Source organism: Myotis brandtii, unplaced genomic scaffold, assembly GCF_000412655.1.
Source record: "Myotis brandtii unplaced genomic scaffold, ASM41265v1 scaffold953, whole genome shotgun sequence".
Taxonomy (NCBI): domain Eukaryota; kingdom Metazoa; phylum Chordata; class Mammalia; order Chiroptera; family Vespertilionidae; genus Myotis; species Myotis brandtii.
This window is the reverse complement of record NW_005371933.1, coordinates 1,551,573-1,563,741: the sequence shown is the minus strand read 5'-3', so window position 1 is coordinate 1,563,741 and position 12,169 is coordinate 1,551,573. Positions and strand designations below refer to the sequence as shown.

The window sequence follows — 12,169 nt, the reverse complement described above, 5'->3', positions numbered from 1 at the left end:
TGGGAAGTGATTCTCAGTCAGTCCCTTCTCAGTAGTGGAAGGAGGTTCAGAATCCCAAGGCAGTGAGTGATACCTGGCCGTGGAAGCTTCTAGAAATAATCTTCGCCCTGACCGGTTTGGCTCAGTGGATAGAGCGTCGACCTGCGGACTGAAAGGTCCCAGGTTCGATTCCAGTCAAGGGCATGTACCTTGGTTGCGGGCACATCCCCAGTAGAGGGTGTGCAGGAGGCAGCTGATCGATGTTTCTCTCTCATCGATGTTTTTAACTCTCTATCCCTCTCCCTTCCTCTCTGTAAAAAATTAATAAAATATATCTTAAAAAAACAAAAACATTTAGAAATAATCTTCCTTGCCTCCCTCCCTAAAACTCACTTCCATCCAGCCTGCTGCTGATGTAAACACACGTCTGTTCACACGTGGCTTTCAGGCCCCCAATCTGCTGTTTGTGTGCATTACACTCGGGCCTGAGCCAGGGGCCCGGCTTACATCGGAAGTCTGAGAGGCAGCACACAGGTCCACGGCTCTCCACAGAATGCCCAGCGTCTGGTGTGGTCTGGCACTTCATGGCTACCCTCTGAAAACTCTGTTGATGGCCCCAAGCCCCCTCCCAGAGCACAGGGCACCAGGACGTCGGAGACAGACCTCCAGGCCGGGGGACCGAGCACTGGGACCACAGCCCTGGCTGCCTCCCACTTCCACACAGGACCACAGGATGTTGAAAGGAGAGTCCTGGCCCCTGTCCTCCATTCACCACACACACCCGGACTTCACAGACTCCAATTGGGGCCCCAACTGAAGTGAGGCGCTCTGTAGACTTAAAGCTCAGTGTACATTTAACATGTTAATGTTATTATAAAGTATCGTTATTACTATAATGAAGAGGTGGAGGAGCAGCTGGAAGAGGAGAAATATGTCTTAGAACTAAAAGGGCTGAGTCTGAGGGCAGCAGCTGAAGTGCTCCCAAGAACATAAACAGGGAAGCTTGGGGGGCCTGTGGCCTCCATGTTATAACACCCCCAAAATGTTCCCGAGACAACCCCAAGAGGAAGGTTTATTGTGGGGAATGTGACAGAACTTGAGACATCGGATACACTTTTATCACCACCTTTACCGATCTGGTTCATGACCTGCTCACGGTCACAAGGCTAGGAAGTGGCAGGGTAGAAACTTGAACCCAGGTCCTCAGACTCTAAGTGTGCTGTCCTTTAAGAACCCCTCAGCCTCTTGTCTTCTGAGTGCTCACTAGGTGTGCAGATATAGGGATGGCTAACATTGATCAAGGGCTGGCCCAGATCACAGTCCCCTAATGGTGAGAGCGTGCGTGTGAGTGAGAGAGTGTGTGAGTGAATGTATGTGAGTGAATGTATGTGAGTGTATGTGTGTGAGTGTGCGCGTACGAGCATGTGTGTTGAGGAGGAGAGAGGTGTGACGATCAGAAGACTCCTTGAAGGGCCTCTTGTCTTCTGAGTGCTCACTAGGTGTGCAGATAGAGGGATGGCTAACATTGATCAAGGGCTGGCCCAGATCGCAGTCCCCTAATGGTGAGAGCGTGCGTGTATGAGTGAGAGAGTGTGTGAGTGAATGTATGTGAGTATATGTGTGTGAGTGTGTGCGTACAAGCATGTGTGTTGAGGAGGACAGAGGTGTGACAATCAGAAGACTCCTTGAAGAAGGAGGAGCCATCCTGGGAAGGAGCTTCGCTCAGATGCTACAGTGTCTTCATGGAAGTATCTAGTGGTCGTGCCCAGACACAGCCGTGTGTGGGGGGCTGTGGCTGGCACTTGGGAACCAGTACCTCTGCTGCCGTGTGCTGCTCTGCCTGCAAGGCCCCAAACCTCTGTTCTCCCTTCACCAGAACAGACCCGGGTAAATGGGACCACCCCTCGCCCCCGACCCCCTACATACCCACCCCACACTGCTTGCAAGTCCGAAAGGTAAGTTATTAATCGACCGTGAGACTCGCAGTGACACGTGGCAGTGACTGGCGCATTTTCTTGTCAAAAGCTGAAGTCTTGTTGGAAATATAATTCAAATCAGGCGGCTTGTGGGATGGACGCAGAAGCCAGGGCAGACAGGGCAAGCAGCTGGTGGAAGGACCCAGCCAGCCAGTCACCAGGACATCTGGGCAGCAGACAGAGCTGCTCCCGTGGACAGAGGGGAACGCGGGACTGAAGCCTGTGTGTTTGGGCAGGTCCCTCCCTACCCTTCTAAGGGATACACTGACCCTGCACAGTGGACACTCATCATGAGTGACAGGTGTCACAGAAGACTTGGTGCCCGCCATCAGGGCGACCCTATTGCTGACTCCCTCCTGCCATTGGGTGCTTCCCCACCTGCCAATAGCCATGTAGGTGGGGCAAGGAGAGAGAGAAGGTGTGGCTTGTTGATTGAAATGACAAGCGACTTTGCTGTGCTTGGTTGTCTCCTTCTTAGACACAGAGAAGGGGAGTCAAAACAACCAGGACCTCCTAAGAACCTGGCAAAAAATTCCCGGCCAGGTCTCTGGGGCCTGTCTGTGTTTTAAGGAGTGTTTGGCATGGGGCAGACGCTGGAACTTCTGCATATCAAACATGCATGCAGGTCACAGGCCACACAAGCAAGGCCCTACCTATTAGAGCAACGGCAGGGCCCAGACTAGGCCCTGAGGGTGGATGGAGAGGCCCAAGAGGGAACAGGGCTGAAACAGTGGTGGCTGAGAAAGCAAATGTTAGCCATTACCGTCGGGCTGCTCTGGTTTGCACCATCGGCCCTGACGGGAGCGGGAGGCTGTGGAGAGGCAAGTGCTGGGATAGGCAGCACTTGGCAGACCCCAGTTCTAATCCCGACCTGATGCTGGGGGCGGGTACATACTCAGCCTCTCAGGCTCCAGCTCCTTCGGCAGCCGTGAACTTAGAACTCATATTCTAGAGGCGGTCAACACAGTAGCCAAGGGCAGGGCTCTACCAGGCCCTCCATGACTCTCAGTGACCTTCTGCAAGTTACTCAATACCTCAGGCCTCCATCTTTCCCCTGTGGATTGGGAGCTGTGAGGAGTGACCGAGTGGATGCACCTGGAGTGTGTTGAACAGTGCCTGGTGGGTGGTTAGAAACACTTGATATTCTTATCACACGGCCAGTCCCCCCCAGCAAGCAAACGAGCCCTCACCAAGTGCTGGCTCAGGCGGGCTGAGCGACCTGGAAGACTGTCCTACCTGCGGATAGTCCTGAGCAGGGTGGAGCGGGCCTCGTTGTGGAAGGTGATGATGATGCTGGTGGGAGGCAGGTCCCTGCAGTACATCAGCAGCGTGCATCTGGGGAAGAAAGACAGGAGACAGCTAAGACCTTTGGGGGTAAAGCAGATGGCAGGGGTACATCAGCAGCGTGCATCTGGGGAAGAAAGACAGGAGTAAAGCAGATGGCAGGGACTGGAACCACGGGCATCGTGGTGGTCACCAGCATGGACAGATGCCTGGCGCCAAATGGGGCAAGACCCCAGGGCCTCACCCAGCCTGACCAGGGGCAGGGAAGCTCCGAAAACATCGTGGTGGTCACCAGCATGGACAGATGCCTGGCGCTGAATGGGGCAAGACCCCAGGGCCTCAGGGGCAGGGGCAGGGAAGCTCCAAAAGTGACTGAAGCTAAATTTCCTACCACCTTGGGGAACCTGGGCTTGGAGCCAAATTAAGCTGAGATTCAGAACATAAATGTGGGATTTCTCCCACACCCCAGTTAGTACCCAGTGGTTCCTAGAGCCGCACAAACCTGCCCCCAAATCTTGGGCTCTTCTCCCCAGTCCGGGTCCATCCAGCTGGCAGAGGCTGCACATGCTCTGGGCCAGCAGCTGCAGTCCACCCCACCATGCTAACCCCGACCTCCCGCCCCACACACCAACATCTGGCAAGTATACAGAAGCTGAGCCCTCAAACCCCAGCAAAAATAATAGAACCCTGTCTCGAAAAAGCATTCATTTCCACGTGACCAGGATCATTTCATATGACAATTACATCTGGGGTACCTTCAATTTAGTACCTTTCTGCAAGTGAAAACTGTAGCCCACAGCCCGGAAATTACTATAATAACGAAAATAAACCTGCTGAGAGGGGCTGGTGCCACCAGGGGCTGTCCCTGCTTCTTGCTCTTTCGGGGGCTGTCCAATCATACGGAGGGATATTAAACAGGAAGTAAATAACAGGTGTGGTGAGTTAAACATTTCCTTTCTTCGTATTCCAATTTCTCCCTAGGTTTTTAATTTGGGGTTAAGAAACCCAAGGATGGACTTCAAGGGAGCTGTGAACTCTTTGAAATTGTTTGAAAGCTGCGTATGCAAATGCACTCCCCCCCCCGCTTTTTTTAGGGAGATGGTGCATAGTTTTATGTAGATTCTCAAAGAAATCTGTGGCCTAAAATACTTAAGAGCCTCATTCCTAGGCCAGTGGGCCTGACATCCCTTTGGCCTCACTGGTAATTCTGAACCCTTTTCCCTAAAGAGCAAAGACTGAGAGAACTTTTGGGATCAGGACCACCCTCCCACACAAGGGTCCGGGCACCATGGCAGCTGTGGGACCCTGGGCAGACCACTTCCCTCTCCTGGCTGCTGTGCGCTCAACTGTAAGACAGGGCTCTCCTGCTAAAGGTTCTCACAGCATCAGTAATCAAAAGCTTTGGTTAGAGCTGACACTCAATAGCATGGTTGATTTAAAGGGAAGATCACAAATATGCTGCAACTGAGGCTCAAGTTGTGGCTGCAGACCCGAATTTACCTTTCTAAGCCTCAGTTTCTTTATCTGGAAAGTGGAGACAAGTTTTTCACTTGTAGACTCCTCCCCGCCCCAGATTATTAATAGGTGGCTGACAAATAGCAACTCATTTATAGCATCAAGTTCAAATCCGCAGACTCCTCCTCCATTGGGTGGAGTCAGATCTTGCAGGGGCTGGAGAGGCGTCTTTGGTGTGTGGACTGGCCAATGCAATAGTGGGTGAGGGGTGCTGGGAGGCTAGAGGAGGAGAGCGAGCAAAGGAGGTGGCATCAATGTCAGAGAAGGGAACCTGTGCTGTGATGTCCATTTGAATCCTGGGTCTGCCGGGCACTGCTGGGTGCCCTTGGGCACGTCATTTACCTTCTGAGCCTCAATGCTGTCACCTATACAATGTGGACAAACACCTTCCTCCTGGGCTTGTCCTGAAGACCGCAGGCATTGCAGGCAAAACACCTGGTGTTCCACAGATGCTGAGTAAACGGCAGCTAGAATCATCACACTGAGGCCGAACCAGCCTCCGCGCAGTGTTCAGTATTTCTGAATGAGAGCCACAAAGTCATAGTCCAGAAGAGGAAGGGGCTTTGGAGAGAGCCCAGGCCAGTCTCCTAAACTGGGCAGAAATTCGTGATGTAACAGGCCTGGGTTGTTCTCTCCTGGGCCTCAGCCCTCCAGCTTCCTGTGCCCGAGGATCAGGAATCCTGTAAGCACCTGGAGCATGCACAGGCTTTGGGAGGGCAGGTAGCAGGGGTGCAGTGTCGGGGGGACGGTTGGCCCCAGACCTCAGAGGCACAGACATCTTGCTCCTGGGACTTAGCACAATCTGCCTCCTGCCCTGATCACGGCTTCAGGTACCTGGAGTCATCCTTTATCGCATCTGATGTCATGACAGCCTCTGAGAACCTTTACTCCACAGATGAGGACAACTGAGGCTCAGAATCTCGCTCAAGGTCACACACCAGCAGAGTGACTGCGATGAGCTGAACCCAGGTCCCGTGACCTCTCACCTGGCAAGTGTCCCTAGTGTCCCACTGTGAACCCACCCTGGTTAAGGCACAGAGCTGGAGGGGCTGGTGCTGGGTGAGGCGCACCTGCCTGAGCCCTGTGCACCAGCCACCTCCCCTCCGAGGCCCAGATGGGCCACAGCCCTGCCTAGAGATGAGCACAGGACACAGGCAGCAACAAAGCCAAGGGCTGAGAAAAATTCTTACAATCTGACGCAGTGAGGAGAGGCGGCTCTCTGTGAGAGCAATCTAAAAGATTAATCAAACAGCGAGATCTATTAGGGACACGAGGGGAATGAGAAAGGCTGCCAACACTGAGCTCTGGCGCCGGCAGACGGGCCAGAAAGCATGTTTATAATTTATTAAGGACTCGGGGGTTTCACTGGAGAGGAGAGCCAGTGAGCAGAAAGGATAGGCGTGGGGGTGGACCGAGGAGGAAGGGCGGGACCACCGCTGTGTTGGAGTCAGGTGCCAGCCCCGGGCTGCCGTCCTGATTGCCGCAGAAGCTCCTGAATAATACACACTCCTCTCAGCCGATTTTCCACCAGCGGCTTTTCTTTAATTCTTTAAAGAAAGAGTCTATTAAGACTCTTCATTTTCCTAAGTTCAGCTGGGTCTTAAAGTGCTTCCTGAACCACCAACTTCTTGAGTGTTCAATGCCACTTATTGGCAGAGGTTGCTTCCCAGAGAGGGCTCCGAGATGCTCACGCCTGGCCTGGGGTTGGAACTTCTCCCTCTTTTGTCTCTTCCCATCTCTCCACCAGCCAATCGCTGCTCCCTGCCACCCCTACCCCCCACCCCTGCACACGTGCCAATTCGGGCATGTCAGAAACTCACTTAGTGAGGATCACTGTCAGTTACACAGAAATGTAATGCTATGCACATGCCTTTCCTTTTACTGCACAAGCTCATTAAACCGACAGCAGCCTGTAAACAGTGTTATGAGGATCACCACCCCGCCCCCTTTCTCAATGGGCAGCAGGGGCCCCTGGTGGCCTGTAGGGTGCCTGCTGGGGCAAGGACCGGGGTTCTCTGGCTCCCGGACAAAGTCTCCCTCCTACAGCACGCTGCCCTTAGGGAAGAGGAGACGTGGTCATAAAGTATAAATGTTTGGGATTTTATTCTGGAGCACAAAATCTGGAGGGAGTGGCGGGGAGGCCGCCTCAGTAACTGTGAAGCAGGGGAGAGCTTGATTATTATTATTAAAACCAGAGGCCCAATGCACGAGATTCGTGCAAGAGTAGGCCTTCCTTCCCTCCGCTGCCGGCACCAGCTTCCCTCTGCCACCCAGGCTATCCTCACAACCCCAGCTTCGTCCGGAAGGTCATCCAGAAGGACATCCAGTCTAATTAGCATATTATACTTTTATTATTATAGATATGCACGCAAAGCAAAGCCGTTCTGGCTCCTCCAGATCTGACAACGGCCCCGAGTCGGAGAAGACAAACTCTTGGAAGGGGTTCTGGCATCCCAGAGGGGAGACTGAGGGCAGTCACATAAAGGGGAAAGGTCATGCCACATGGGGTAATGAAACCCAGCAGGCCTGTGGTAGGGCACATGGGGTCAAATCTTCCTCCCTGGGAGCCTGGCAGAGACTTGACTTCTCTAAGCCTTAGCTTCCTGGTTCCTAAGGGTGAAAATACCCACCTCAGGGAATGCTTTAAAACTATGCCCAGTGATTCCTACCGCCAGGCACTGTAGTGAGCACCTCTGAAGGCTCCGAACAGCCCGACGAGGGGCTGCTGTCCAATGGGGTCACTCGTGAGGACACTGAGGCAAAGGGAAGTGGTCACTCTCTGCAGCTAGTGACCCCTGGCTTGCTGGACGTCCTATCACCAGGCCACAACATCTGCGTGCCAGCACGGGTCCCAGCACCCAGCTGTTACTCAGGCCCACTCTGTGCCCTGCGCACCACGAGCACCCCTGTGCCCACACTCAAATCACCACCCCAAGAGCAGATTCTACTGCGCTCTGGAATCCAGCGGTTGCAGTGACCTGCCCAGAAGGGAGGGACAGGATGCCATCCCTGTCGGGAAACCTCTGGCTGAGCGGCCACAGGGACATGCTAACAGGGGCCCCTACGTACTGCCCAGATGGAGCCAGAAAAGGTGAGTGGAGGTGTGATTTCCACGAGGCCCCTTCCCAGGGGTGGTTAATAAACAGCTGCTCCAAACAGAAAGCTGTGGTTGGTCCCTCTGACTCCTGGAGCTCAGTGCACACTATGAGCTGAGACCCAGGCAGAGGAGACCAAGGTGTTCTCTTCCCGTGTGTCCCATTTCCTGAGCTCTACGGCCACAAAGGCCAAGGGGAACACAGACACGTGACGCAAAGTGGGGTGGTTTCCTGGGAGAACACTGTCTGTCCCCTAGGGAGCAGCAATCTGTGGATTCCCAGATGCAGGCAGCAGGGTACATCCTCCCTCCCTCCTCCCCTCATTTCTCCTGCCACCAAAACTGATGTGTGTGAGGAAGAAAGGATGAGAAGGGAAAGCTCCTGGCCCAGGGACCTTCCCAGAATGCCAGTCCCCCGAGGACAGGAACAGTGAACATGCTGCCAGCGTTTAGAATCGATTTAGTTTTTAGAGCTGAGAACACCTAATGCATTCCCAGCTCATTCTGTAAGGAAGCCTGCTCTTAGGGGGGGGGGGGGGGGGGGAGGGAGAAGACCTCAAGCTATAAAATGCTGCATCTGCGACTGGCCTCTAGATTCCAGCTCAACTCTTTAGAAGGGTAAAACACAAACCGTCCAAAATGTATGACGACTGTAACACCAGAAATTCCCTTTAATCTCATTTCATGGGCAACACTGATACACTGTAAAGCATGAAATTTTTATTTCATGTCAATTTCCCTGGGATTTCACATGCAGATTAATTTGTTCGTCCTCATAAACATATACTGCCCCAGTTTCCTGCTTTAATAGCCACCCTTCCTTCGTGTTACAGAAATCCTCCAGCCCATAAAAAACACTTAAAATAATAGTGAGATCTGCTATTCCCCAACACTTGCCACGTTTTGAATTGCCGAGCATGTATTAAATTCCAGGATAGTGGGAGGGTTTAAGTGGGGCAGGGCAGGGAAGTGAGCTGCATAGAAGTGGATTGGGCGCCGTGATGGACAGCTGGTGGCCCCCAGTCCCCACCTCTTTGTGTGATCTCCTCCCAATAAGTGTGAGCTGAACTGGCCACTTGCTTCCAAGGAACAGGATACAGCTAAAGTAATGGGGTATCACTTTTGCAATTAGGTTACAAAAGACTGTGACTTCCATCTTTTTGGCGTGCATGCTTTGGTGAAGCAAGCTGCCATTCTGGGGAACCCCACATAGCAAGGGCCTGGGTGTGGGCTTTGGCCAACAGCCTGTGAGGAACTGAGTCCTGCCAACAACCCCGTGAGGGTGCCTGGAAGAGGGTCAGCCATGCCCTGTGATGCCTGCACCTTCATTGTGCCTATGAGAGACCCTGAAGGAAGGACCTACCTGAGCCATTCCCGAATTCCTGACCCACAGAAACTGTGAGATGGTGAACATCGTCATTAGTGTAAGCCATTAAGTTTTGGGGTAATTTGTTATGCAGCAACGAATACAGGCACTCTTAGAGACTAAACAAAACAAAACAAAAAAAGTCTACCAGGTTTCTCATGCCCCAAAGGTAAATTCTCTTGGGTACCTGATAGAAGAGCTATGCAACTGCATCATGACTCCCCCCACACGGGCTCTCAGAGTCCCCAGATTCCCGAATTCCTGACCCACAGAAACTGTGAGATGGTAAACATCGTCATTAGTGTAAGCCATTAAGTTTCGGGGTAATTTGTTATGCAGCAGTAGACAACGAATACAGGCACTCTTAGCGACTAAACAAAACAAAACAAAAAATGTCTACCAGGTTTCTCACACCCCAAAGGTAAATTCTCTTGGGTACCTGGTAGAAGAGCTATGCAACTGCATCATGACTCCACCCCCGCCCCCCATGGGCTCCCAGAGTCCCCAAAGGGCCCTTCATTGATTCCTGGTGGCCTCCAAGGTAATGCTAGGGCCTGTCGACCATCCATCTTCATCTCCGGACCTGATGTTGCTCCACATTCCCATCATGTCTTCATGGATTACTACAGCAACTTCTAGCTGGCTTTATCCCCTTCCGATCTATCTTGGACACTGCAAATAGAATGATCTTTTCAAACTGCAAATCTTTATCACCTTTCAACACTGCCCAAATTTCTGTGTGTTTTTTTAATTTTTTTAAATTGATTTGAGAGAGAGAAACATCGATTTGTTGTTCCACTTATTTATGCATTCATTGGTTGATTCTTGTATGTGCCCTGACCAGGGATCAAACCTGTCGACCATCCATCTTCATCTCCGGACCTGATGTTGCTCCACATTCCCATCATGTCTTCATGGATTACTATAGCAACTTCTAGCTGGCTTTATCCCCTTCCGATCTATCTTGGACACTGCAAATAGAATGATCTTTTCAAACTGCAAATCTTTATCACCTTTCAACGCTGTCCAAATTTCTGGGTTTTTAAAATTTTCTTTTTCGTATTGATTTGAGAGAGAGAAACATCGATTTGTTGTTCCACTTATTTATGCATTCATTGGTTGATTCTTGTATGTGCCCTGACCAGGGATCAAACCTGCAACCTTGACTCACCGGGATGATGCTGTAACTAACTGAGCTACCCAGCCAAGGCTGTCCAAATTTCTCACAAAATAAAGTTGAAACTGCTAATCACAGCTTACCATCCTAGGGACCTGGCACCACTTCTGACTCCTCTCTTCACATCCTCCAAGCTCTAGCCAGGTTGTGCCTGACCTGCTTTCTCCCTCTGGGCCTAGGAAGGCGCCGCCTCCCTCCCATGTGTCTGAAATGTACTCGCTTCTCTCCCAAGGCTGGGCTATTTTCTCCTTTTCTAATCCTGGCTGGGAAGTTATTTCCCCTGGGAAGCAGTGCTTGACCTCCCAAGGCTTTTCCAATGGGCTGCCCCAGGACCCTGTACCCACCTCATCACTGAAAGTTATTGCCAAGTCTTGTCAATGTACTTTTCTCTCTCCTCTGCTGACTGTTAGCTGCAATGGAGGCAAGGACTTATTTGCAGCTGTAACCTGAGTTAGTAACCTAGCAGAGCGACTAAACACAGCAGACATACAATAAATGTCTATGGAATGAGGGGGGAGAAAGCAGCTGACAAAGCCACAGGGGGAAATGGATCTTGCTAAGTTATGGGTGACACCAGCTCCATTGAGCTGCAGAGCTGTGAGCCGAGTGGGACACCAAGGTCGGAGTAAAAGACCAAATAAGTCACGAAAACTGAAGTTGGAGTATGAAGCCACCGTGGCAAGAACAGGGAGCCTGGGCTAAGGCTGTCCTGGCAGACATCTGGGAATCACACGGTGCCTCTGAAGAGCTCTGACCCATTCTCTATTGCACTGGGAATACTCAGCCGTGTTTGAAAAGCCAGGCTGTGCCCTAGCCAGTTTGGCTCAGTAGATAGAGCGTCGGTCTGCAGACCGAAGGGTCCCGGGTTCGATTCCAGTCATGGGCATATACCTCAGTTGCAGATTCCTCCCCATCCCAGGCCCTGGTTGGGGTGCGTGCAGGATACAAAAAAAAAAAGCCAGGCTGTTCCTGTCATATACCGAAGTCCTCAGGATGATAAAGGAGGCTTCCTTGAGTAAGACAAGAGAGACTGAATCCTATCTGATAGGCTCATCACTCTCTTCTCCCAGACCCGCTCTGTCCAATCCGGAGCCACTAGCCACATGTGGTTACTGAGCACTTGAGATGAGTTGAAATGGAGATACATTGTAAGTATCAAATGCACACAAGATTTCAAAGACTTTGTACAAAAAGAGAATGTGAAATATCTCAGAAACTTTTTTTTTACATTGCTTATATGTTGAAATGATACTATTTAGGTACATTGGGTTAAATAAAATATATTATGAAAATTAATTTCACTGATTTCTTTTTCTTTTAACAATGTGACTACCAGAAAAAAAATTAGATTAAATGTAAGGCTCTCATCAATTTCTATCGGGCGCTGTTGCCCTCGGTCATTCCTGAACCTTAGCTTATATATAATACAATTTAAAAGTTCAACATTAGTTGTCAGATATTGGTTCCCAGATGTTGGGTTCTTTCATATAAGTAAAATAAAATTTAAAAATTAGCCCAGCCAGTGTGGCTCAGTGGTTGAGCATCAACCTATGAGCCAGGAGGTCATGGTTCAATTCCTGGTCAGAGCATATGCCCAGGTTTTGGGCTCGATCCTCAGTGGGGGTGTACAGAAGACAGCTGATCCATGTTTCTCTCTCATCATTGATGTTTCTCTCTCTTTCCCTCTTTCTTCCTCTCTGAAATCAATAAAAATATATATATATTTTAAATTATAGAGACCATTGCTTGCAACATTTCACTCTGCAGGAAAGAATCTA

The 12,169-nt window shown here is 51.0% G+C and overlaps 1 protein-coding gene across 1 annotated transcript in view; it reads right to left on the bottom strand.

Annotated features, from left to right (window-relative positions):
• The window catches only part of GALNT14 (polypeptide N-acetylgalactosaminyltransferase 14), a 189,707-nt gene that overhangs the window by 41,242 nt on the left and 136,296 nt on the right, over positions 1–12,169 (bottom strand). The window contains exon 3 of the mRNA XM_005886056.2: positions 3,192–3,290. Coding sequence (XP_005886118.1) covers positions 3,192–3,290 — 99 coding nt within the window. The remainder of the gene's footprint in view (positions 1–3,191; positions 3,291–12,169) is intronic.